Source organism: Sinocyclocheilus anshuiensis, unplaced genomic scaffold, assembly GCF_001515605.1.
Source record: "Sinocyclocheilus anshuiensis isolate Anshui unplaced genomic scaffold, SAMN03320099.WGS_v1.1 scaffold1795, whole genome shotgun sequence".
Lineage (NCBI taxonomy): Eukaryota > Metazoa > Chordata > Actinopteri > Cypriniformes > Cyprinidae > Sinocyclocheilus > Sinocyclocheilus anshuiensis.
In genome coordinates, this window is record NW_015552658.1 from 5,252 (window position 1) to 31,076 (window position 25,825).

Sequence of the window (25,825 nt, forward strand, 5' to 3'; positions counted from 1 at the left end):
TATTCACGAACAGCTTGTAACACTCCAAAGAGAAAGGAAAACTTGAAATCGCATCATATGACCCCTTTAACTTATCTATTACTGGTTTACCTATCAGGCTTTAGGAGATCAGAAGATCGCCAGCATTGTGGAGTGTAAAGACTTCCGCTAAGGAATCATACAGCAGGAGTGGGATCACAGGAGAATGAGAATGCAGCTGGAGGATCTCAGCAATAAAGCCAGAGACATACAGGCCCTGCGCATCGCAATATTGGTTGAAATAATCTTCATTCATTTAGTGCTTTTTTTACCTGGCAGGTATATGATTGATAAAGTAAGCTAGTGAAAATTGAAAAGGAATTATTTAACATATCTAAGACAAGAAGACACTATGACTCAGGACTACCTTTGTCTTTGCTTTAAAGTGAAATTGAATGACAAAATATTACAATTACAATTTTTTTTTCTAATGTCAGTACCTAAATGAAACAAAGAATGACAACAGGGTGTCAAAGCAGCTCGCAACTCTGTAGACGACCATAGATTTACAGAAAACGGTAAACTTGCTCATGATTTTTTTAAGTACCTAGCGGAGATATTAAGCATAGAGTAACTTTTCCAGATGCATATTTCTCAGCACAGGTGTTCCTTAGTTGTAAATTCTTTACAGAAAGTTGTAAAGTCTGGATAATTACATGAATCAAATTCATTGACATATAAAAGTTTGGTTTGTTCCACTCTTTGCCCAGACTCAGCAAAAGAAAGTTGAGACTTTCAAGAAACAGATAAAGCACCTGGACAGACAAGGTGTGCAAATGCAAGAGAAGAACGCAGCCCTCAACTTGGCTGACATGGAGATAACTGTCACAGAGAGAAGAAATATTTACGAGGCTGTTGGTAACTTACTTTATATCTTGCCCCATTAAAGAAACAACTGTTTTAAGTAACAATTTGTTTTTAGCAAAAATAGACTGCTTAGTAGTTTAGAGCACAAGAGGCCTATGATGAAACATGAGAGATTACTGTGTTAATCATTCATAAAAGCATTTATTTTTTTTAAAGAAATGAATACTTTTATTATTATTCAGTTAGGACACATTAACTGATCAAAAGTGACAGTAAATGCATTTAAAATGTTTTACTTCATATAAATGCTTTTTTTTTTTTTTTACTTTCTATTTATTAAAAAAAAAAACTATCATGGATTCCACAATAATATTAAGCAGCATAAACGTTTTCAACATTGATATGATAATAATAAATGTTTATTGAGCACCAAATCAGCATATAAGAATGATTTCTGAAGGACCATATGTGACAATAAAGACTGGAGTATTGGCTGGAGTAATATATATATTCAGAATCAGATAGAAAAGTTATTTTCAATTATAATAAAATGTAACAATATTACTAATCAAATAAATGCAGCCTAGGTGAGAATAAGAGACTTTTTTTCAAAGCATTAAAAAATCTTTTGATCAGCAGAGTAAATTGTGCCAATTAATTAAATGAATTTTTAATTTTTAAATTTTTATGTATGATTTGTACTGTAAATTCTGCTCATGGTTCATGTATAATGCCCAATAACTCATTTATATTATTCACAAATATTATTTTGTTTTGCAGCAATGGGAGATAACCAAGACACAGAGGCAGAGAAGAACTACCCAGATATCATCTTAAGAAAGAAGCTGTTGAACACAGTCAGAGCACAATCTGACGAGATACTCATACTGAGAGCGGAGGCTGAGAAACTGCGTATGAAGAACTTCCCATCTCTTTCTCAACTACACTACAACTGATTTAGGATACATAACTGAGATTTATTATTACAGCTTTTGGTTGAAAAATACAATTATTTCAATACAAAGTTGTGAAATGACAACACAAGTAAAATAAATTACAATACAGTTTGATAAACCTACCAAAATTCACACTGCAATGTCTTATAAGTTATATAGAGTATAATGTGAATAGTCTTCCTATCTGAATGTATTGATGAATGACCTGGTCTGAAAAGGCTTCTTACAACCCATTTAAATAGTGTCAATAAAATGAATACAAATAATACATTTCAGTTGTCCGTGAAGTCTTCCTCTGTCCTGTCAAAGTGCAGTATTTTGTCATCTAAGCCTAAATTGTCTATAAGCTGAGACAGACTGACTTGTTTTCCCTCTGTGGGTAATTCACTCTGTAATTCACACAGCACTGACTGAGCACAGGATCTCCATTTGTCTGTGAGCTTCTGCAGCTGGGTCAGGTCATTCTGAAAGAAAAGACCGCAAAGAGTGAAAAACTTAAAGAACATCATCATTCGTGTTAATTGCAATACTTGATTAAGAAATAAATGTTTACCTTTTTCCTATACATCCTGACCATCTTTAATCTTCGCAAGGTTTCTGATTTCTCCTTCACTGCTTTTCTTAGCTCTTCATATTGCTGAATCGAGTCTTTTTGTGCAGGCTCAGCTTTGTGAAGTGAACAGTATATTTTCTCCCTCATATCATTCCGATTGACATCAGTATCAGGGTCTCTGTCGTCGGTCAAACTGTGGTTAGTGTCTCCCAGTTGTGAGGCCTGTGGTTGATCGTCATCTTCGATTATAAGGCGTTTAACCACACTGTGGGGGGATCTGAATGAGTAGCGTGATCTTTTTAACTTCTCCTTCAGTGAGGAACTCATGGACTGAAGCAAAAAATGTCAACAAAATATCAACAATGCTCATATGTGAGTCTAGACACAGTCAGTGATTATTTTTTTGTGGAAAATAAGCTCTTCACACGTATGAACGTGGTTCATCTGAAAATATTAGATTTCAAAAAGGCAGTAAGCTGTAACGTTACCTTGGCAGCGCTTGACCTGCTTGAAGAAGACTGGGCTGTACTTCGTGTATTTTCATTAGTTGGTGTCAGTTTTATCGGGGTTGTCTCCATGATCACATCATATGAAATCGCTATGAAGAGGAGAAAACAGTTACATAACTCTAAAATGACAGGGTACTATTTACGTATCTTCTGCCGTAAATATACAATCGGAAGCAACTCTAGGTGAATATGATCTTTACAGCTGTAATGTTATCAGTAGGCACTCTGATGTTCTGAAATTGTCTTCTTCTTGGTGTGTTTTGAAATTGGTGCAAGAGCCACATATTTCATCGTCATTTCCGGGCCGCCTAATACGTCATTGTCATTATCATGAATCATGGGAAACGTAGTCTACAAGAACTGTTTTCTAATTTATTAGAGGTAATTTATAGAATAGAATAGAATAGAATAGAATAGAATAGAATAGTTATAATGTAATAATATACTTTGTAAGTTATTAAAATAATATAATTTCTTTTGTATATTTTTTAATAATATATAGGCTAATAATATTTTGCACCATTCACAGTTAGGACTTACACAAAAATGTCAATGTGAACAAATTAATAAACCCATATTATCTTAAACTAACTGTAGGTAGACAACATGGTTGAAGGAGAAATTGTAGAATTGTGAAGATAATTATTTGGTTAAAACTTGCAAATGCAGAATGCAGCACCTCATAGTTTATTATTTTTTAAATCACATAATAACAGAAAAAGGTTTTGACTATTTGACTATATATCTGTTATATCAATCAGCTATATCAATTGAAAAGTATAGATGTCCATACATAAAGAATAGCAACATATGATCTAAACATATTTCTTCAGTCTTCTTGTCTTGTGCAGATGAAAGGGACTAATAGGATTCCAAAACTGAATCAGAGGTGAAATTGGTGACACGGTTTGAATGAACCCATGTATAAAATCAAAAAGAAAGATGTCGAAATAAATGAATCAAACTCTGAATCATTATAGTGATGAATCCATTAATTATGTAGCTTGTATAACAAACATACTCAGTAAGCATCTTGCACAAAACCACTGCAAAAACATTTAAGAAGAAAAAAAGAAAATCCTCTCTTTTCAAATTAAGATGATTACATTGGTGGTTCAGTTCATTCATGTTCTTTTTTTTTTTTTCAACCCCATTACTCTTCTACTTCTACTGGGAATTTTTTCTGTCTTGTTATAACTTGTCTATGAAATTAAAATAGTTTAATAGCTGTATAGTCATGCAACCGTGCTCTCTCACGTTTCTAAAATTTGTATGGGGTCTAATACAATGTGCAAAGAGAGAAAGATGCATATGGGGTGGAGTTAAAAATGTTGTGACTAATGTGCATTTTGTATCAGCAGGGTGTGCCCACTGCCCACTGGGAAAAAAATGTATCCATAGAAATGGCATGTAAATCCCAAGGGAAGCAACACCCTTTTCCCTCGGAAAACTTGTATGTGCCTGAATTCCATTTGGAACATTTGCATTGTTCTTTGATCCAGCTGTCTTCGGATTATTCACTGAGATAATGAGTAATAAAATCACTTAATATGTATCATATAGGACTGGCTAAAATGGTATGCATGAACACTCTGTAAGGATGTTAAACTCTTGCTGGTAATATAAGCCGGACATATCCTCATATGACCCCAAATCATACAAATGTTCTGTCTGTAATCAGCTGGCACATTCAGCTAAAGTAAAATTATTATAGTCATGTTCCTACAGTTTATTTAAAGACGCATACTTTCTTTGTAGTGATTTGAAAGGTATATTTAAACATATTTTGATTCCCAGGAAATGTATGAGCTTTCAAAAAGGTACTAATATGTATAATTTAGGTACTAATATGTACTTTTAATATGTACTGCTTTTGTACAAGTGGCAGCTTTGTAACTTTTTTCCTGAGAATGTATATCTGAAATGCAATATGTATGTTGCTCATAAAGCACTTCTGTAGTGTATTTTAATAAGAGACAAAGCATGAGCCTCCCAAAGTTATATAATGTAATCGAAGTCTTTATGACCTAACTTCCTACATGGAACATTATTATACAATGGCTTAAATAATTGATTCTAAAATATTTTAGATTAATTGCTTCAAGCTGAACAACATGCATTTTCTGTCCTGTTTATGCTGCTATACCAACAGTAGTAGATTAAACTTTTTTTTCTTTGTGTCAGTCTAGGCGAAGTTACTGACGCATAGATAATACATCCAGCCACACCTGTGTTCACCTGAACATGTCTTAAAGCTTTAGTTTGCTGGAACATAAAGGATAAAATTGTGATTCCTGAGGGTATTGTCTTTTTTAAAAGTCTGTCTGTGTACCTGCCAAAAGACAGGGGAGTGGCTCGGCATAAAATCCTACCCAGAACTCCTGTGGAGACTTGCTGGTCAAAGGAGAGAGAATATCAGAAAGAAAACAGCAGAAGTCAGGTAACAACATTCATACTGCACAGGTGAAGTTCACAGGCAACTCTTAAGTGGACTTTATCTAAAATCCCTTTCTCTTCAGATTCTCAAGGATCAAAGGTAAAACATTTTATTAATGATTTTGCTTTCTAACTCTTTTTCTTTTAATCACAAAAAAGAGAAACGATAAACAAAAAGCAATACATTTGTGCTTTGTTAGGCTATGTAAATATATATATTCCTTCTTATTTATTCATAATTATTGCTTTTTAAATGATTCCCGTTGCTCTCCTCAAATATTTATTTGAAATTTTTTTGTAAAATATTTTTTTGTAAACATATTTCTTTGTATTTTGTTTCTGTGCGGGACTGCACCAAAGACAAAAACCCAGACTGAAACAGTAGAAACCAAAACGTTTGTTTTTGTGATATTAATGATAAATTATGGGTCCATTTTATTAATTATGAGACGTTTTTAATGTTTCATTGTTTTATTCTAAACTTCGCAGTAAATGTGGGGAAGAAGTTGGGTTAAAATCTGAACTGATTCTGAATTCAGGGATGAAAAGCCCTGTACAGACAATCACCACTAGCAAATAAAGGCATTATTTGTCTATGGGGGACCATTCACTGTGTTGAGCTTTTTCATGTATTGTGGTTTGCAGGGAAACAGTAGCTGGTCTTGCGTTTGAAACTGAAGATGTGAGGAGGGTGGGGTGGTGATAAATTGCTATACTCTCTCCACTGTAAATATGAGACTATAGTTGTACTTGCTAGTCTTTTGTTGGAGCAAAAAATTGTCCTTTAGGCATTATTTTTCATTAAAGTTGAATTTGGGTATATGTGTCATCTGTAATTACTTTTTGGAAATGGTGTGGAATAATCTTCCATTCTATAATATTCTTGCCTTGAGTAGAATCACCTTAAAGCTCTATTTGAGTATGTCTAGATCTAGACTGATTCTGCTTCGTATCACACCGATTTGAATGATCTGTAATTGTTTTGCTACATTTATTTAGCATGGAATGGATGATTTAAGACAGCAAAGAAACTATTCAGGAGGAAGTTCAGGAGAGAGAGGTAAGGGTGTTTGATTAGCTTGAGTTTATCAATTTGCTGTGAACCTGAACCAAAATCTTTTGTGAAAATCTGTTCATTGTGAAGACTGTGCCACCTGGTTCTGTAATGTTACTAAGAAGCTTGATTATTATTTTGATGAAGTGGCAAAGTTTTATTCAGCTATATGTTTTTGAATTTCAAAGCAAGAAATGTTCACATTTATAAGACATGTATTATGAAAACAGGCATCACAGAAACAATTTCTACTACTAGAATTACATCTTTACCGCCACGTAAGTTACCCCTGTTCACTTTCCCATGTACATTTTATCTGTTTTCACTGTCTGATTTATTCATATTCAATGCCTTCTTCCTCTACTGAATTTGTGCATTATGGGAAAATTTCTGCTTGTCAAACTGTGGCTGTAACTTGAGCATCTTTTTCAATATGAGATCAAAGTGGTCATTGCTCTAATTTACCGTGTTTTTAACCCGCAGGAGGCTTCAGTGCATCCGCCAACAAGGGCATGTCAAGCACCTCTGGGTCTCCTGGTCTGGAAAAGGACATTTTGATTCAGAACAACAGCAGTTCTTTTTTTTCATCCTGTAAGCCAATCTAGCATTATTTTTTAAGAGTTACGCAATAATTAGTTTCAGGTTTTACTCTGATACAGTCTTTATACTATATATTATATGTTTAATATTTAAAACAAACTCATATATTTCGTCCCTGTTTGTGTGTCTCAGCATCTGTGGGTGTGAGTGCAGGTGGGTTAGGCTCTGGATCAGGAGAATATCTGGCAGAGGAGACAACTGTGAGCAGGAAGACAGGTGGTGCCTCTGGAGTTTTCGAGAGTGTCTCTGGATCGGGAACTGGGTCGAGGCTGAGATCCAGCTCCACTGATGGCATGAGAAGAACACAAGACTCCCCTTTGTTTGTGGAGAGGAAAAGCAAAACTACTCATTCACGTCGTTATGATGGTTAGTCACAGCTGAGACACCTTAAATAAATAAATAAATACTTTTTTAGCATTTGTTTTGTCAGTCCCTCATAATTACACTAACATGTAATATATATATTTTTTTTTAACTTCAACAGGAAGTTCAAGTGACAACTCATCCCCAGAAATAAAAAGAAAAGACTATGGTAAGACCCTCAGCCAAATAAAAAAAAATGTTTAACGTAGTTTATATGATAGAGACAAATGAAGAAAGCAGGATCCGCACTCACTTATAAACTATCAATGTTCTTTAGAGTTTTATTGTAAAAAAAAGCACAAATGGAACATCAGGATCATCAAAAGTTTTGGCACTAGGCCTTCCTCAGTGAAATATGATAGAGACAAGAAATATCACCTTTTGTTTCAATTGCTCTGTTTTCAGGTTCAACTAGAGGAAGGAGTCAAAGCAGGGGTGAGATTATTATTTACACTAATGCACATTACTTATCATCTTTATTGTCCAATTGTATTATGTTTATAACTTTTTTACTTTGAACACTCTCTCCAAAACCCCGCTTACAAAATACATTTCAAACACGCAGTAATTCAGAAATGTTTCTTTGTCAGAAATACACCGCTTGATTCTTATTCGTTACTCGAAGCATTCAGCTGTCTAATATTTCTGGAAAAAAAAATACCATTGCCTATTGCAACGCTCATAAACAGAGAGCTCATCGAGGAAAACTGTTTCCTACACAGCTGTGTTCCTGTTCATTTCTCAAGTTTTTTTCTAGTAATTAATAAAATAATTTCCACTCAATTAAATATTCAATATCTATGGAATTTGAAAAGTAGAAGTGGAATAAACTGAAAAGTGTACGGTCAGTCGTCAATATCAGAAAGTAAACATTGCCAAGTTACGTTCAATGTTTCTCAGCACTTAGTGGTTCCTGGACATCACTCATCAGTTACATATTTAAATATATGTGCTAAATGTATGTGTTGGTGTTGAAATAATGACAAGATAATTATTAGTTAAAGTATGTTCTCTCTAGCTCTGTCTTTCTGTGTTTGTTTTAGAGACGGAAATCAGGACCAGGCTACAGAGTGCATCTCCCTCCACTAGATGTATGTTATCCCTCTATTTCTGTCTATTTCAGTTGTTTTAGGAAATCACATAAATAAATATAGGTACAGAACCGTAGCACTTAACAATACTTAAATTCGATTAAAAAAAAAAAAAACATACTAATATGATGAGAAATGTTTAAACAGCCCCGTTATAACTTGAGGAAACAAGTTAACAAATGTAGGCCTATACAGTGGCGGATGAATGATGAATGAACATGAATGAACATCTGAGGGCATGTTGAAAGATACACTACAACTTTTTAGGCTACTAGTATCTCATGTAATCACTCAATGAGTGTTTCAACTGCGGAAAGACAGCAGCTTGAAAACATTTTCACATAACTCACAAAATCCATTCAGTGTCCATAAACTATAGTGAGAAAAATGTACACTATTGAGAATTTAGCAAAAATTACATTTGTTATATTTTTACTCATATAAATATTGTTTTTTTTAATTATAATTAATAAAAATGCACATATATAACTTTACTATAAAAATGGTCGAATATGAACTTATATACAAATCCCAAAATTGTTACTTTTAACCTTAACAATATGGGAGAATTGAGCAAAAATTACATTTGTTATATTTTTACTCATATAAATATTGTTTTTTTTTTATTATAATTAATAAAAATGCACATATATAACTTTACTATAAAAATGGTCGAATATGAACTTATATACAAATCCCAAAATTGTTACTTTTAACCTTAACAATATGGGTTCTCTGTATAGTTTAGTTTAGAAAATTCGAGGGAAAAAAATAGCACGTACTTAATCACAATCTTGTTAATTATTCCTGAATAATTCTCACACCAGGCTGAACTCAAAAGTTGACAGCCCTGTTTGAAGTAAGTTGAAGTTTTAGGTTTCCTGAACAACATTTACAACATTCACTGAAAATGTTAATATTAGATCTTTCGCTCCAACCGCTGGTTAATCAGATGATAGCAATAAGAGAAATAAGTTTCAATAGACTAACATTTGAAGTTAAGGTAGGAATGAATAGCTGATGTAAAGTAATCTGAAGTAATCAGCAATCGCAGGATTTATTCATGCTTTTTTATGCCAGGTTGGAGTTATGCACTGATTTTCTGTCATGATCTATGGACCCCCCGAATTAGTCTTGGCCACCCCATGTATAAAACTCTAGCTCCGCCACTGTGTATAAAGTTTTTTTTCTCAGAGGCTCAAGGAAAAGCTGAATTGTTTTTTTTTAATACTACAGCGGACAGTAGCATGAGAGAGTGAACGTGAAGGCAAGTTTAGACACGACGTTGTGGTTAACACAGTGCTGTTGCTACAGGGACAGAGCTGGATGATGTGAAGAAGCTGTTGAAGGGATCACGTTCGGCCAGCGTCAGCCCCACACGATCTCCCTCCTCCTCTCCTCTCCCTATACCTCGCAAGGCCAGCACCTTAGACACCAAGATCTCCACCAAGCAAGGTATTGTAAGCTGCAGAAGAGCTCAGGCCGTTGACAAATCATGCGTTATTAGTATAGCTTATGTATTAGTAAAGATTTTGTAGTAGATAACCACACCAATGGTGTGCAGAGGAGCCCATTTATTTTTATGCACAAAAAATTCCAAATTCCCCAGTTCATCCGTGCATAGAGATCTTGTGTTCAATTCCAAGGCGTTAAAGGGGTCATATGACGTTGCTAAAAAGAACATTATTTTGTGTGGGCTATTTGGTGTAATGCAATGTGTTTTTGCGGTTTAAGGTTCAAAAAACACATTATTTTCCATATAATGTACATTATTGTTTCTCCTCTATGGCCCGCCTTTCTGAAACACGTCGATTTTTACAAAGCCCATCGGTCTGAAAAGCGAAGTGTGCTGTGATTGACCAGCTATCCAGTGTGTTGTGATTGGCCGAATACCTCAAGCGTGTGACGTAAATGTTACGAGCTTGTAACACTCCAAAGAGAAAGGAAAAATTGAAATCGCATCATATGACCCCTTTTTAAGACTTCCTTTCAATTTTTTCAGTTGAGCAATATGACACCACTATTCTTGACGCTGACCTGGCCTCATACACATGGAACAGCTCCACACTGCGCTCTGCAGTCTCTGGTACTGCTTATGGCTTCCACAGCAACACCAACAACATGTCAACGGGAGCTACTCTTGTTAACAGCACATCACCATCCTCCTTATCAGGTCTGCGCAGTTGATCACTGATTTACTAAGTTGACCTGGTAATAAAGAGAATTTATCAAGTCATCCCTCTGTATTTTATTAACCAAGTCATCACCAACATCGCACTCTATTTTCTGGTGTTATTATAAATAAAACTGCTGATACATCAAAACATTCAGTTGAAGGCGTGGTACTCCAACAGACATATATTAGCTATGTTTTTTCTTGACTTACAGTTTATGGCTTCCACAACAATTTAGCTCCTGCTAGTGGAGTTCTAACTTCCAGTGGAGTTAACACACACTCAGGTATCCTCTGAGGCATATAATATTAAATAATTGTGATGACATTGCTTTGACAAATGACAAGTTAATAACACTCCTTGTAAGCATGTTCATTTGTTTATGTGGTTGTTTTTAGGATATGGAGTCCAGAAGAATTATGTGACAAGTCCCAGCAGCACACTTGGTGTTGGCACAAGCATCTCCACTGCAGGTGTTTGTTATATTTACTCTGTACAACAGAGCTCAACAACAAAAATGGCCCGGGGTCAATGTGAGAGAAGTTTTGGGACAGTTGATAGAATCGTCAGACTTGCTCTGTTGCCCAGTGCTGAATTCTCAAAGTAGTTCAAAGTTCTGCTGTTTAAATGTCACAATGATTAAATTGTCTAGAATAGATGGTTAACATAAATGAGGTTTTGTCGAAATTGCATGAATAGAGGCTTAGAGGAAGCAGTTAGGATGGAATGAAAATTATCAACAAATCAGTACGAGTTTTCACAGTATTAAAAAAAAAAATCCTAACATTTAATGACAATTATAAATATAATATTAGATAAATACACTATTGTTCAAAGGTTAGGGGTTGGTAAGGTTTTTGAAAGAAGTCTCTTATGCTCACCAAGACTGAATTTATTTGATCAAAATACAGTAAAAACAGTAATATTCTGAAATAATATTACAATTTAAAAATAAATGTTTTCTATTTTATTATATTTTTAAATGTAATATAATCTATGACAGCAAAGCTCAGTGTCACATGATCCTTCAGAAATCATTCTAATTTGCTGATTTGCTGCTCAAGAAACATTTCTTCTGATGATTGATATCTTCTGATTATCACTGTTGAAAACAGTTTTGCTGATTAATATATTTGTGGAAACTATGATAGATTGCAACCAGGTAAAAGTCTTTACTGACACTTTTGTCCAATTTAATAGATCCTAGTGTTTTTCTGTTTGGGTCAGTGAAAATGTTGTAAAAATCAGAACTATCTTTAGTTCTCTAAAGAGGTAGTTATTGTTGCTTGGAAAACAGTTGTGCTGCTTAATATTTTTGTGGAAACTATGATAGATTGCAACAAGGTAAAAGTATTTACTGACACTTTTGCCCAATTTAATGCTTTTGTTTGTTCTGTTTGGGTCAATGAAAATGTTATTAGGTCAAGTAAAAATAAGAACTATCTTTAGTTCTCTAAAGCGGTAGACAATGTTGCTTTTTTTGTCCTTTTAGGTGGCAAAGACATACTTGACATTCAAACATTTTTGTTTATTTGTTATGTGGGTATTTTTAGGATATGGAGTGCAGAAGAATTATTGCTCAAGTCCCAACAGCACACTTGCTGTTAGCACAGGTGTCTCCACTGCAGGTGTTTGTTATACTCACTATTAGATTTATGGCTACTGTCGTTCTCTAAGGTATATTCAGTGTGGCATTATAAACATGAAGCCTTTGTGTCATATTTAGGAACTGGTACAAGGACCCTTAATGAGAATGTGTCAAAGAGATACCTGACACTGGAGAAAGAGAACATTCCGGTGAAGAGAGAAACCGAAGAACTTATCCTGACCAAAGACAGTGGCAAGCAGTTTACCAACAGCACCCCCAATGGGACAGCAGGTAAACACAGGACACTAAGTGTTGTATTTGATGTTGCTATAAGGGGATTATTTGTGCTGTTTGAATGAAAGTGATTTAAAATATAACATGATTAATGTTATGACCTACACTAACACTACATTCTGATTAACTGAATACACACAATCTTTGCTTTGAAGGGTCATATTCAGATGTTTCAATGAAGAAGGAAACTATAACGACCAGCTATTCTGAAAGTGCTCCTGTGAAGTCTAGCTCTGGTGCATATTGTAAGGGAATTAATTTTCATGTATCTTGATATTTATGTTTGATATAAGCTTTTTAATTTACATGTTTTCATCTTGAGGGATATTAGGTTAAGAGATGTCACTGCTTGGCTAAAAAAAAAAACCAAATTATCGAAATATCTGTTGACATCACAAAACATTTTTTTGACCTCTCCAAAGATGGGTCTACATCAGTGTCAACAAAAGATAAGGCTACGTATGCAGGTAAATCCTTTTATTTGAAAAAAACATTGCATATAATATAGTATACAGTAATGCTGTATAAAACAGTGGCTCACCTGTCTCCTGCTGTGTGTGTCCTGTCAGAGATTCACAAGGCTAAGGTTGTTGATGACGATGACTGTAAGTGTGGAGGGGGTCTTTGTGGATGTGGGCCAAACTGCTGTTCCTGGTGGAAGTGGCTGCTGGGGTTTTTGCTCAGTCTCCTGCTGCTCCTCGGCCTTCTGTTTGGACTCATTGCTTTATGTAAGTCTTGTAATTTTAATGAAAGACATGATACATTTATTCACTATTTCTTTTGGGGAACAATTATTGCTACTAAGTCATTTGAAACAGCTTGTAGCTTCATTTTAGAACTGTACAACAGGTTTTCAAAATGTGAGGCGAATTATGATTCACCAAATAACAAATAATTTTAACAACATGTAGTATTGTATTCAAAGAGAACTGAAAAGTTATTAAAATATAATAAGCAAAAAATTCATTCTTACCTCTATGGATTTGGTTTTAACTTGGGAGAAGGGAATTAGTATCTTATGTATCAATGTGTATTTATAAATAGAGGATTACTGTTTGTGTGCAGTTCAACTCAAGATTTGATTTTCTAACTAACTTTAAAAAGTTACTTACAATAGCACATAAATATATGCGCTATTGCATATTGTCTTCTAATCTGTTGCTAATCTCTTTTCCTTGAAGCTGAGGAGGTGAAGAAACTACAGTCTCGTGTCAGCGCTCTTGAGGGAATATCCTCCTCCATGACAGCCCACTCGAGTCGTCTGTCCTCTCCTATTGATGACATTGGCATATATAAAGAAGCTGGAAGTAAAGCGGCATATGTTAATTCACTGGATTCTGCACACAGTACAGACGATTCTGTACTGCAGAGAAATGTACAGCAAATATTGAGAGCAGAGCTGCAGTCAGAAGCCATGAAAGGTACATCACTGAACACAGTTCTGCTTAGATACACAAACACGTGCACCTAAACATGTACATTGTTTATAAAATGTCACGCATATATGCATACATTTAATACAAATAATAATATTAATAATTTTTTTGTGTGTATCTAGCCTTCCTTGCTTCTTCAGTTAAAGCTGAAAGAGGACTTCCAGGGCCTAAAGGTACACCAGATATTCAGTTTTTACTGAACTGCCAGTACAGAAAACTTTATTCCTACATTCTATGGAGATTTAATAGTCAATAACCTGCTTTTCCATCACTACATCAATCACACATTTGCTCTTTTCACCACTCTTAGGTGACACTGGATCTCCAGGAACGAAGGGTTTGTACAATTTTAAAACTGGCTGTGAAATGTGAATTAGATTAACTGTTTATATTGATGTGCTTACAGTCTCAAACATGAAAACTTAAACAATTTAAACCTGTTTTTCAGGTGATAACGGTTTTCCAGGCCTACCAGGTAAGAATAATGCTTGATCCTCTTGTAGAGTGCAGAATGAAGTCTTAAAATATTTCATTGTTTTTTTTGTTTGTTTGTTTTGTGCATATCTAGGTCCACCAGGAATGCCAGGACATCCAGGAAGAGAAGGGCAAAAAGGAGGAAAAGGAAGTGCAGGTACCTGAAACATTATGCAATATTTTTATTTTGTGGAAAAACATTCACTATCATTAATTCTGTGTTGAAATCACAAAGTAAATCAACAATTACCCCAACAGCCTAAGAGGTTCAAGTTTAGAGATACAGGCCATAAATGCTGCAGCTGACAGGTGCTAATGCTGTAGCACTAACAAATACCCTAAAATCCAGTTGACTGACTAATCCCTACCTACATTATATATAGACACATCTCTTCTGTGAACACTTGACTCAGTCCTGATAATGCTCTTACTAAAAACATGAACCTTTTCCAGATGTTGCCTCATCAAAACTTTAAAATGTGTATGACAGGTGAACATGGTCCAGAAGGACCACCGGGTTTCAGGGGAAGAGATGGTCAGCCTGGACCCCGTGGAGAGCCAGGACCCCCAGGAGCCGGAGAGAAGGGTGAAAGGGGTAAGATACTGCATACTTGGAGAATACTTGAAACATGATACTAGCATTTAATTTTTAGTATTTCATTCAATACAATTTAGGGTTCTCATACACAACATAAATTTGAGAATAAAACTACTGTTTTGATCTCATTTACAATGTGTCTGTGTATCTGTTTTTTCTCCAGGTATTCCTGGTCTTCCTGGCTCTCCTGGTCTTGTTGGTTCACCTGGGCCTAAAGGTCAATACAAAACAGAGTTTAAATAAAGGCTGATACTTATTATATTCAGTGAAATTAGCTGTACAGAATCATTTGAGATTGGCAAATGAAATGCATTGGCATAAATATATATAAATGTTACATAATCATTAAGCAGTAATGCAATATTAGCATGTGTTTGATCTTTGTTCTCTTTGTGTTTGTTCAACAGGTGCTAGTGGTTTACATGGTAATCAACTCTTTCTTTACAAAAAATATTTTAGCGCAATTATGTTATTTTTGTGTTATAAAATAATGACATTAACAAAAAAATAAATAATAATAAAAATTCTGTGCAGGTGAACAAGGCCCTCAAGGCTTCAGAGGTGAACCTGGCCCTGCTGGGCCTAAAGGTGCGTATCACAATGAACACTTGGTATGTTTTCAAAAAGCATTATATAAACAAAATCCGAATGCTTATAGATTTAAAAAAAAAAATCTTTACAGGTGAAAGAGGTCTCTCCGGTCCACCTGGAATTAAAGGTTTGTAACCAATTATATGTCAGCCTGAAATACAGTATCCAGTTCGTTAGTATAGTCAATGTGAATTCATGTAAAATTATGTGTGTTGTATCAGGTGATCATGGTGATAGAGGAGAAAATGGAATGCCAGGTGTGTATGTTTATACTGAGCCATATCAAAGAACTTTATTCATTTGTGCCATGTTTACAAATATTTAATTCATTGTTAAATCACTGTACCCTTTGTCAGGTGTTCCTGGTGCTGCAGGACGACAAGGGCCATCTGGTGAGAAAGGAGCTAAAGGATCAGCAGGTGATTCATCTGACAAGGAACAGACACAAACCTGAGATTTTTGGCTTTTTGCCATTTTATTGTTAGAATAGGGAGAGAACAGACATGTGATAGGCAGAAGAGTGTGGAGGGGGATCAGCAAATTCAAAACTCAAACCTAAGTCCAATTCGGGTTGCCTGTATATAAGCATTACATGCATACAGGTGGACATCAGACAGAGCTATATTTTTAACCGTGACGTGTTAACCAAAAAAAATTATGTTTCAAATAAATGTTGTCATTTAAACTGTCTATTCATCAAAGAATCCTGAAAAAAATGTATCACAGTTTACACAAAAATATTAAGCAGCATGACTGTTTTCAACATTGATAATAATAAGAAATGTTTCTTGACCACCAAATCAGCATATTAGAATGACTGAGGGACACTGAAGACTGGAGTAATGGCTGCTGAAAATGTCCTTTTCCATTATAGGAATAAATTACCTGTTAAAATGTAATAAAATAGAATATAGCTTTTTTTTAAACTGTAATAATTTTTCACAATATTTTTGTATTTATATTTTTTGATGATGCAGTCTTGGTGAGCATAAGATACTTCTTTCAAAATCATTAAAAAATCTTACCGACCCCAAACATTTGAATGTTAGTGTAAATAAAGTCTCAAGTAGATCTAAATAGATGGAAAATGGCCAGAAATGGTTTGTTTCATTCATTTGTTAGCTAAAGCTATTTTTCTTGAAACAATATCACTAAATAATATTACTATATTGTATATTCCAAGACTGGATTGCTTAGTTGCTTAATTGGCTGTGGGTGCATGGAATCTATTAAAGTTCTATTATTATCAGGACTTCTTTAATGCAAATATTGTATTGGTATAAAAAGAAGTCCCCTCTGAGTAATTTTTGTCATTTCATTCTAGGGCCTCAAGGACCTGATGGTGAAAAGGGCCAAAGAGGTGAGTGACATTTTAAGATTTGATTATTCCAACCCAATTTTTTATTTTTATTTTACCTATATCTGCATCTTTATTTTAATCTTTATATTTAATCTGTCATTTTTGTTCATATCTAGGTGAGCCAGGCTCAATTGGCTTACCAGGAATCAGAGGACCAGCTGGGCCACCCGGCGATCCTGGGCAACCAGGTATAAAAGTATATAGAAAAACATCATCCTCATTTTGAGAAAATGATCTCAAGCTGCATGTTATAGCACGGTTCCTATCATTTGCCATGTGGTTATACACATTCAAATTACTAAAGTTGATTTTTTTTCTACTGTCCTCTTTAAATCAGGAACTTCAGGGATTCAAGGACCTCCAGGTAACCTGTCACTTGAACTGCATTCTTTTTTCTAGTCTACCTGATTTATATGTTACATTTTTATGCAGTTTATATTTTTACAGTTTATCTGAACTATGTATGAAGATATAACGGTGATCATGTTTGCTTTCTTTTCTCATAGGCCTACCTGGCAATCCTGGTCAGCCTGGAGCTAAAGGTGCTGTGTATTTTAGTAAAATAGACTACAGGATCAATGCTTAGCTGCTTTTTGAAGTCTTGTGTTTTTAGCGATATATTTTGTCTTATGTTTGGATGTTAGAATCATGTGTGCTACTGTGTCTATAAATGTCCAAATAATGAATCTGAAAATGTTCACAGGTGAGACTGGTGAGGTTGGAAGAGTGATCAATGCAGGTAAGACTACATGAAGTATTACAACACATTTAACAGTGCACTGTGCAGTGATGTGAACTTACTGAGAGTTTTAATTTTGCAGCAGGTTCTAGCTCAGTGGCAATCCCAGGACCACCTGGGAGCCCTGGTCCTCCTGGCCCACCTGGAGCTCCAGGACTCTCAGGTATGTTCATAATCTTCACACTGTTAAAAACCCAGATCACAAATCCAGCCAAATCAAAACACCTATCTCCTGTTAACCAGTAAAAACACTGTGCCAGGAATGTTTGTTGTTTAAACACATTTTTGCATTATTTAATAATCACAACTGTCTGTTTTCAAATTATTGACATATACTAACTAATTACACTGTTTGGGTACATCAGTATATTTATAATTTAATTTTATGGTTTGTCTTGTGATACTAGGTCCCGTTGGCCCTGCTGGACTTCCTGGTCAGCTTGGTAAATCTGCATTTTTTATCTGGAGTAATATTGTTTAGTAAAATATAAATTATATCCAAATGACCTTCCATGCATCCATCCATCCACCTTGATTTTTGTGCAGGTCCTAAAGGTGATAAGGGAGATCAAGGAGAACCGGGTATTGTTGTTAACGCTGGTGAGACTTTGGTTGCAATGCGAGCAGAAAGTGAGTCAGAAAGTGAGATCTAATTTGAACATTAGTAAACTTATAGAAATGCATTAATATAACACTTGTATATCTGACATTATTAGGACAGTATGGTGCTGCACATGTTGGTGTTACTGGACCACCTGGACCTCCTGGTCTCCCAGGGCCTCCTGGACATCCAGGTACAATAATATTATCCATGAAAGGTTTCAGGATCAACATCTGTTGAATGTCTGATTTTTTGCCACATACATTGTCTTTTAAATGTGAAATTTAAGAGTTTATGAAATTATACAGCTTTATATATGACAAAATAGAATTTTATACTTTTAGAGTGGATTATATTTGAATGCATTTAATAAATTTTTTCACCCTATAGGCGATTCTAGACCAGGTCCACCAGGACCACCTGGTGAAACAGGTGCACCAGGTAAGATGAAGTAAAGGAGTAGTATTCTCATATTCATACCTGCCTATTGTGGCATACTCTTCTCAACTCGTTTGTTACTGTCTTATAGGATATGGCAGACCTGGTCTTAAAGGAGACAAGGGAGAACCAGGAAACTTTGTGCCTAATTCAGGTTTGATTACAGCATATATCTAGTATTATACATTGTTCTAAGGGTGTTGTGGTTTTTTAAGTCTCACAATTTTACAAATGCTGCCTGCACAGGAACATTTTTTGCGGGACCACCTGGGCCACCAGGACCCCCAGGGCCTAAGGGAGTGACAGGTTAGTCTTACCCAGAACTGGTGTTTAGTTGATTCTACTTGTTGGTACCTTTATTCCAACCAGGGGCGTACATTTCGTCTAACAGTTGGGGGGGACAATAAACATAAAAGTTCTCAAGTGCAATTTTTGAAGGGGACACAAATAATACAGCTAAAATTGTACTTGTAAGGATATGTATACACAGAGGAAAGCCTTACTACGATTAGTGCAGCAGGGAGACCGTGCCAAATTAGACAACTTCAAGCTGTTGTGGTCGTGCCGCGACAGAGGTCGTGTCTGTTGTAGACATTACTATCCGTCACAGTGTTGCCAAGTCCGCGGTTTTCCCGTGGAATTGGGCTACTTTATCACTGTTGCCACTGGTTGTTTTTCATGTCCGTGGGTTGAAGCGACCCCAATAACGTGTATTTTAGACCCCGGAATGCAATTTTCACTGGGGGACCCCCTCGAAACGCGGTTAGTTTGGACTAGTTTTGGGCTACTTTTGAGTAGCAATTGGGCGGGTTTTGTTGTGAAAACCTGGCAACCCTTTCTGTCAAGCAGATAACGTTATTATTGCTAACATCGCGACTCAGAGAAAAATACATGGGCATCATCTGTATTAAAGATAAAATACTCACTTTATCCAATGCTTAAGTGAATAAAATAGCCTTGACAGCCTTACTTACTTGTTTCTAAACTTAAAACGCATTTTTGCCCTGTTTGTGTTGTTTTACTACTTACACAATTATTTAAAGTATAAAACATTGTTATTTACAATACTCCCCCCCGGGATTTCCGCCTTTGATTCCAACCTATCACCAATGAAGGCACTATGAAAATGTGATGTCAGAAAGTAGAATATTTAACTATTATCAGATATCTAATGATACATTTATGTAAATTTCAGGTGCCCAAGGTCCAAGAGGATACCAGGGTAAGGCTCTCTTCTCCAGCCAACACTTCATATTGGTCACAAGAATTAATATAAACAGTAAAACACATAAATACTTAGACAGGTCACCATATGCCTTTTAATAGTGCTTTATTTATCATATGTGACTTTATTTTTTAGGAGAACCAGGTCAACCTGGCCTTCCAGGTAGTTCCGGTAGAGTTAGTAAGTAAAATTTTTTTTGACACATTCATTAACATTGTGACACTTACAGCAACAGATTTGGTAAAAAATGAGTTTTAATTATGTTTTGTTTGCCTTTGTTTAGTTTATGTTTATTAGTTGTTGGCACTTAGACCCTATAATACTTAATTTGCTGTTAATTAAATATTGTGAAGAGATTATAAGTTTTTCAGTGTTCATAAAAACAATAAATAGTATGGAATTAATTATTTATTTTTGACTCTATATAGTCTCTGAATACGGTGTGGCTCAAGGTCCACCTGGTCCCCCAGGACCTCCTGGACCACCCGGACGAGATGGCCGTAAAGGTAAAAACCTTGACTAATGATGGGGAGACATTGTATTAGGGCTGTGCAATTAATCGCATGCGATTGTCATGCGCATCTCGTCAGTAAAGCCGGTTCCGTGATTGGTAGTAAATCGCCATCACCTGCTTTCAGATGGAGTTGCATTTACTACATAGAGCCGTAGTCCACTGACAAGCTAGGCAATATCGCGTTCATAATCGAATGCGATTCATCTGCGATTATGAACGCAATATTGCCTAATTGTCAGTGAACTACGGCTCTGTGTAGTAAATGCCGATTAATTGCACAGCCCTCCATTGTATTCCGTTTCATTAATATCTACAGTACACTAATCTTTAAAATAATCTCCCAGGGGATCCTGGAGTACCAGGTACATCAGCATTCCAAGGAGAATCAAGAGGTAAATATTAATGTTGCACTGTATATGTTCACCCAAAAATTACAACCCTCGTCTCGTTCCAAATCCATAAGACTTTCGTTCATCTTTTGTTCAACACAACTTACATTTTTTTTTTCCGTGTTCTCTAATCCTATTAATTTTTGGGTGAACTAAATCTTTAATATAGCACCATTATTAGATTATCAAACGAGTTTCCCAAAGCAAAACAGTACCGTAACTCTTGTGTCACTTCTTGTTGCCATCAGTATCAGGAGCAGTTGCAGTTGGGCCACAAGGGCGGACTGGTCCTCCAGGACCTCCTGGTCCACCCGGTCCTCCAGGTCATTCTGGTGGATCCCATTCTGCTGCAGACTATCGTCGTTATATCATGGAGTATATGCAGAGTGAGTACCTGTTCATTTGGATGATCACACTGCTGCTCCTGAAGGTCATTTTCTCATGAATGTGTGACATCCTTTCCACAGGTGACAGCATGAGGCAGCATTTGTCTAGTATTCAGGGCCCACCTGGTCCACCTGGGCTTTCAGTGTCTGTGGAGGATGTGGCATCTCGGGTTATCGCTTACATTCAGCGTACGTTAAGATCTGCTGTGTAATGTTTAATGAATGTCTGTGCATCATGCTGCATTTGTGGTAAAATATATCATTTTGATTCAGGCTCTGGAATTAGTGGTAACAGTATTAGCCAAGGTCCTCAAGGACCTGCAGGACCTCCTGGCCCACCTGGAAGTATAAGTGCTGACTACATCATTTCCCTTTTACAGAGTGAGTAAACCATGTCAGACCCACTTGTGTATAAATGGCCTTTTGAATCTTGAATCTGAGAGTTGACCCAGTGACTTTCTTGTGCCCAGGAGAAGATGTGAGGCATTATGTGGTTGGCCCTCCAGGACCACCGGGTTCACCTGGGATTAGTGCTAGTACCTTTAATGCACAGGAAGTGGCAAACTATGCCATCAGAATGATGAATGGTGTGTCTTTAATCGGAATCTTATTTTGAAGCTGCAATAGATTGAATTCTGTCTTTCTAATGGCGTTTGTGAATTTGTTTTTAGAGCAGGGAATGACAGGCAGAACTGGACCACCAGGCCCTCCCGGCCCACCTGGCCAGCCAGGTGCTTCATACAGTGACATAACTGCTCTGCTTCAGAGTATGTGATTCTGTTCAAAATGATAGTGTTTTAGATGTGATTTGTAATATTTTGTTTTATAACATGTAAAGAAGTTTCCTTTCCTCATATTCCACTTTGAATGTGTTTGAAGGGTCGGGCCTTAGTGGAAGCATAGGACGTCCTGGGCCCCCTGGTCCTCAAGGAATACAGGGACCCCCTGGTCCACCTGGCACCCCAGGAGGCTCCTCTGCAGTCTCAGGTTACAAACTAGAGGAAATCCAGCTCTACCTACAGAGTGAGTCCTCTCATGGATTTTATTGTACTGTCTAATACACTTTTGCAGTTTTGCAAAAAAAAAAAAAACTCATTATATGATTCTCTGTTATTTAGAATCTGGTTTTAGGGGACCTCCAGGCCTACCTGGTCCACCAGGACCCCAGGGTCCTCCAGGAGACACTAGTGGCCTTGTATCATATTCAGGATCTTCTGCGCGAGAACAGATCCGTGCTGAGCTGCAGGACTACCTAAAGAGTGAGTGTCACTCACAACACACTCTAATCTGGAAACTGACACCTCAGTGTAACTTTACAACGGTGGACATTGACTGATTTTTAACAAGTGATCTCACGCCATTCTACATTCTCAAAGTTGAATGCATGATTTTAAACTGTCTGTGTCCTAGATTTGTCTGACCGATTTCTGGAAACACTTTGTGGTTGATTGCCGCATCAATAAATAGTCTCATATTTTTTCAGGTGACACTATGAGGCACTACGTACACGGTCCCCCTGGGCCCCCCGGACTGCCTGGTCAGAAGGGTGAACGTGGTGAACCTGGACACAGTTATCACAATGCCAGAAGCCAATACCGCTATAGCTCTGAGATCAGTGAACCAGTGGACTACTCCAATGTTGCACTCAAAGTGACTGATTATATTAAGAGTGAGTACAGTATCATCAAGTCCTATGCACCAGTTATATTCATAATAAAGCAATAAAATTAACTTAACCTTGTGATTCTTGAAAGAAATATCCATGCTTGCAATGCATCAAAATAACAGTTTATAGTCAAATATTCTAGTCATGTTCTAATCATGTTAACAAATATTAATTTATTTGCAAGTATTTTTTAAAATATGCACAAATTTACTCTTGTGTGCCTACTATGCAGAAAACAGCTGTGGTAATGTTTTCTGTCTTGTCACATTCCGTTATAAATTATATGAATCACAATAGACTATATTTTCAAGTCAAAACAGAAATTTGACAAAGTTGTTAAGTTTGCATAACTGGATATTACTGATGATTGTTTAACATTTTTATCGTAAAATAGTTATATTAAATGTACTTACGTCTTACCTCACACTCTTTCATTAAAACAGAACAGAAGCGCTGCACTGGAATTCATGCTCGACTTCTGTGACTTTTTCTTTATTGTTTTATGAGTACTGTGAATTTGGAAATACTAGTCATTCGCATACTGTTCTTTAGTCAACTATATACCCTGTCGGCAACTGATGTTGAAAAGACATCAAATTGACATCAAAATTGACATAAAAAAACAGGTCAAATATGCAAATCAAACTTTACATGACATTGATTTTATGTAAATTGAACGTCAAACATATTGGCCTACATATACATTAAACCAATTTCAATGTGGGATTAACTTCCTGTTTTCACCCAATTACTACAGGAAGAAATTGCTGTCCAAACTGAATTTAAAATTGTTACAGCATCTTGACGAATATTTTATGTCAAATTGATATCAAGGTGCCCACTGGGTCAAAGACTATAAAATACCTTAAAGTCACTTTGACTGGGTTGTAGGGAAATATGCATATTTGGAAGCAGCCATTATCTTTTTGAGTGAGACATTTGAGTCATTCACCTGATCAATTTGTCCTAAAACACTGACTCATTTAGGAACAAAACACTACTAATTGTGTGTGATTCTGCTTTGGCTTTGTTTGGTACTGCGAGTATCTGGCGGTGTTGGGTCTAAAAGACAAAAGTAGAACAAAGCACAGTAATAATAAGCAAATCCATCCATTTTCCAAAATCGCTTATCCTATGCAGTCAGAGGTACTGGAGCCAATCCGAGTGTCTTGGGCCATAGTCAGGGAAACACTGTGGACAGATGGTCAGTCCATCACAGGGCTAACGAGCAAATCCATCTTGCTTGTTTCCTTTAGATCAAGGTATACTGCAGGACCTGACAGAGGGATACTGGAGAACACAAGCAGGAAGGATCCAAGGACCTGCTGGGCCTCCTGGTCCTCCTGGGCCACCCGGGTACAGCCGTGTGATTGGTTCCTACGGAAATGTGACGGCTGACTTAATGGACTTCTTTAGAAGTTAGTGTCCACTTTTACTCACATACTTTATCACATATACTGATTATATATTTAATCACCATATTTGTCTTGTATCATTATTCCTAAACATTACTCATCTTTTCAGCATATGGGACCATCCCAGGGCCTCCTGGCAGGCCAGGACCCAAAGGAGACAGAGGATACCCTGGACCTAAAGGAGAAAAAGGTACCAGTCATGATTCATATAGCCCTACTGGACAAGGAATCAAGATCTGAAGTGCTGCCTGCTTGAACATCAAAGTGAAGAGTTGTGAGTATAGCTGTGAATAAGCTTGTATTTGATCTACAGGGGAAATGGGGAGCTCAGGGATACCCGGCCTTTCGGGACAAAGAGGACCAGAGGGACCAAGGGGAGAAAAGGGTGATAAAGGTTAGAAAACTGCCTATCAGTCGTAGTATACTCGGCTTCTCATCATATACTGTATCCTAGCATGAAAGGTTATAATATTCAAGGTTTTTATGTTGTCATCATCAAATAATGACTTATTTTAAGGGAGCGCTGGATCCAGCAGTCAGTCTGACATGTATCTCCATATTGAATTTAGGTGATTTCCAGACTGGTAAATGGATTCGGACCAATGGTGTGTAAGGGCACACACATTTGCAGCAGCACACCTTTGTGGATGCACTGACGGTGTAAAGAAACAATATACATCTTTAAGATAATTCATTTAACTATAATTCATAAACTAGCCTCTTTTTATGAAGTAACACAGCTCAGAGGCTTGTTTGGGTCCTATTTTATCACAGTGTACAGTTTTATAAACAACAAATGCATGATATATTATAATCCATACATTCCAAACAATTTTCAGCTTTACTAGCATGGGTTTAAGACATCAGTCTTAGTTTTCATTATCTAACATTGAATATAGCACTTGAAATGTACTTTTTACCAAGTAGTGGGCTTTGTTATTGCCTTTTTTTGTATTGTATGAATCTAGTCTATGGTGATGTTTTGCATTGCAAATGCAAAAAAAATCAAAATGTAACGAACAAAAAAAAAGGGATCTTAAGCACTTGAGATTTTTTTAAACCATGCGAGTCATTACAAGTAAAAAGCCACTGAATATGTAACAAAGAATAGAATATGATTTCGATAGTAGCTTCATAGTTTCGTTTAAGACATCAGTCTGTTTTCATTATCTAACATTGAATATAGCACTTGAAATGTACTTTTTACCAAGTAGCGGGCTTTGTTATTGCCTTTTTTTGTATTGTATGAATCTAGTCTATGGTGATGTTTTGCATTGCAAATGCACAAAAAATCAAAATGTAACGAACAAAAAAAAAGGGATCTTAAGCACTTGAGATTTTTTTAAACCATGCGAGTCATTACAAGTAAAAAGCCACTGAATATGTAACAAAGAATAGAATATGATTTCGATAGTAGCTTCATAGTTTCAATACCGAACTACAAAAAACACCAACAAATCAAAGAAAATACAATGAGTTTTATTTACAGCATTATTACAGTATACCAATGGATGCAAGCGTTTAGATACATAAATTGACCTCAAAAAATG

The 25,825-nt window shown here is 36.2% G+C and overlaps 3 protein-coding genes across 9 annotated transcripts in view; 2 read left to right on the forward strand and 1 right to left on the reverse strand.

Annotated features, from left to right (window-relative positions):
- The window catches only part of LOC107667278 (cilia- and flagella-associated protein 43-like), a 4,894-nt gene extending 3,215 nt beyond the window's left edge, over positions 1–1,679 (forward strand). The window contains 4 exon segments of the mRNA XM_016458911.1: positions 98–297; positions 456–536; positions 729–876; positions 1,606–1,679. Coding sequence (XP_016314397.1) covers positions 98–297; positions 456–462 — 207 coding nt within the window. The 3' untranslated portion in view covers positions 463–536; positions 729–876; positions 1,606–1,679.
- LOC107667285 (swi5-dependent recombination DNA repair protein 1 homolog) lies at positions 1,639–3,167 on the reverse strand. Of its 2 annotated transcripts, XM_016458926.1 has the most exons (4): positions 3,044–3,167; positions 2,823–2,932; positions 2,335–2,664; positions 1,651–2,245 (listed from the first exon to the last, which is right to left on the reverse strand). In XM_016458926.1, exons 2-4 carry the CDS (start codon positions 2,910–2,912, stop codon positions 2,054–2,056), a joined length of 612 nt encoding a protein of 203 aa, XP_016314412.1. In that variant the 5' UTR covers positions 2,913–2,932; positions 3,044–3,167; the 3' UTR covers positions 1,651–2,053. The 2 variants fall into 2 exon arrangements, with proteins under 2 accessions (XP_016314413.1, XP_016314412.1); XM_016458927.1 differs by lacking the exon at positions 3,044–3,167 and having other exon boundaries at positions 1,639–2,245; positions 2,839–2,917.
- A 2,053-nt stretch (positions 3,168–5,220) lies between these two features.
- On the forward strand, positions 5,221–25,376 carry LOC107667282 (collagen alpha-1(XVII) chain-like). Of its 6 annotated transcripts, none has more exons than XM_016458914.1 (57): positions 5,221–5,379; positions 6,279–6,339; positions 6,564–6,611; positions 6,817–6,924; positions 7,066–7,299; positions 7,418–7,465; positions 7,702–7,731; positions 8,340–8,387; positions 9,702–9,842; positions 10,390–10,560; positions 10,776–10,847; positions 10,960–11,034; positions 12,115–12,189; positions 12,288–12,440; positions 12,599–12,688; positions 12,866–12,910; positions 13,013–13,171; positions 13,625–13,864; positions 14,002–14,052; positions 14,190–14,216; positions 14,328–14,354; positions 14,448–14,510; positions 14,844–14,948; positions 15,115–15,168; positions 15,359–15,376; positions 15,486–15,539; positions 15,634–15,669; positions 15,764–15,799; positions 15,899–15,961; positions 16,867–16,902; positions 17,019–17,090; positions 17,240–17,266; positions 17,409–17,444; positions 17,606–17,641; positions 17,724–17,804; positions 18,049–18,084; positions 18,188–18,271; positions 18,358–18,435; positions 18,633–18,683; positions 18,772–18,834; positions 18,927–18,986; positions 19,876–19,902; positions 20,041–20,085; positions 20,334–20,411; positions 20,764–20,811; positions 21,057–21,194; positions 21,276–21,383; positions 21,468–21,575; positions 21,665–21,781; positions 21,866–21,961; positions 22,074–22,217; positions 22,313–22,453; positions 22,678–22,863; positions 24,117–24,278; positions 24,385–24,465; positions 24,589–24,669; positions 24,845–25,376. In XM_016458914.1, the coding sequence occupies exons 2-57, from the start codon at positions 6,285–6,287 to the stop codon at positions 24,886–24,888; spliced, it is 4,590 nt and encodes a 1,529-aa protein (XP_016314400.1). In that variant the 5' UTR covers positions 5,221–5,379; positions 6,279–6,284; the 3' UTR covers positions 24,889–25,376. The 6 variants fall into 6 exon arrangements, with proteins under 6 accessions (XP_016314400.1, XP_016314404.1, XP_016314402.1 ...); XM_016458918.1 differs by having other exon boundaries at positions 21,866–21,925; XM_016458916.1 differs by having other exon boundaries at positions 17,727–17,804.
- The last annotated feature ends 449 nt before the right edge of the window (positions 25,377–25,825 follow it).

What these genes read in the sequence shown, in the direction of transcription:
- LOC107667285 (XM_016458926.1), bottom strand. Translation starts at nt 2,912, where the DNA reads ATGGAGACAACCCCGATAAAACTGACACCAACTAATGAAAATACACGA. An exon ending in GCAGGTCAAGCGCTGCCAAG is followed by an intron (nt 2,665 to 2,822) that starts GTAACGTTACAG and finishes TTTTTGCTTCAG; the next exon opens with TCCATGAGTTCCTCACTGAA. An exon ending in TCAGGATGTATAGGAAAAAG is followed by an intron (nt 2,246 to 2,334) that starts GTAAACATTTAT and finishes CTTTTCTTTCAG; the next exon opens with AATGACCTGACCCAGCTGCA.
- LOC107667282 (XM_016458914.1), top strand. Translation starts at nt 6,285, where the DNA reads ATGGATGATTTAAGACAGCAAAGAAACTATTCAGGAGGAAGTTCAGGA. An exon ending in AGGTAGTTCCGGTAGAGTTA is followed by an intron (nt 20,086 to 20,333) that starts GTAAGTAAAATT and finishes GACTCTATATAG; the next exon opens with TCTCTGAATACGGTGTGGCT. An exon ending in TATCATGGAGTATATGCAGA is followed by an intron (nt 21,195 to 21,275) that starts GTGAGTACCTGT and finishes TCCTTTCCACAG; the next exon opens with GTGACAGCATGAGGCAGCAT.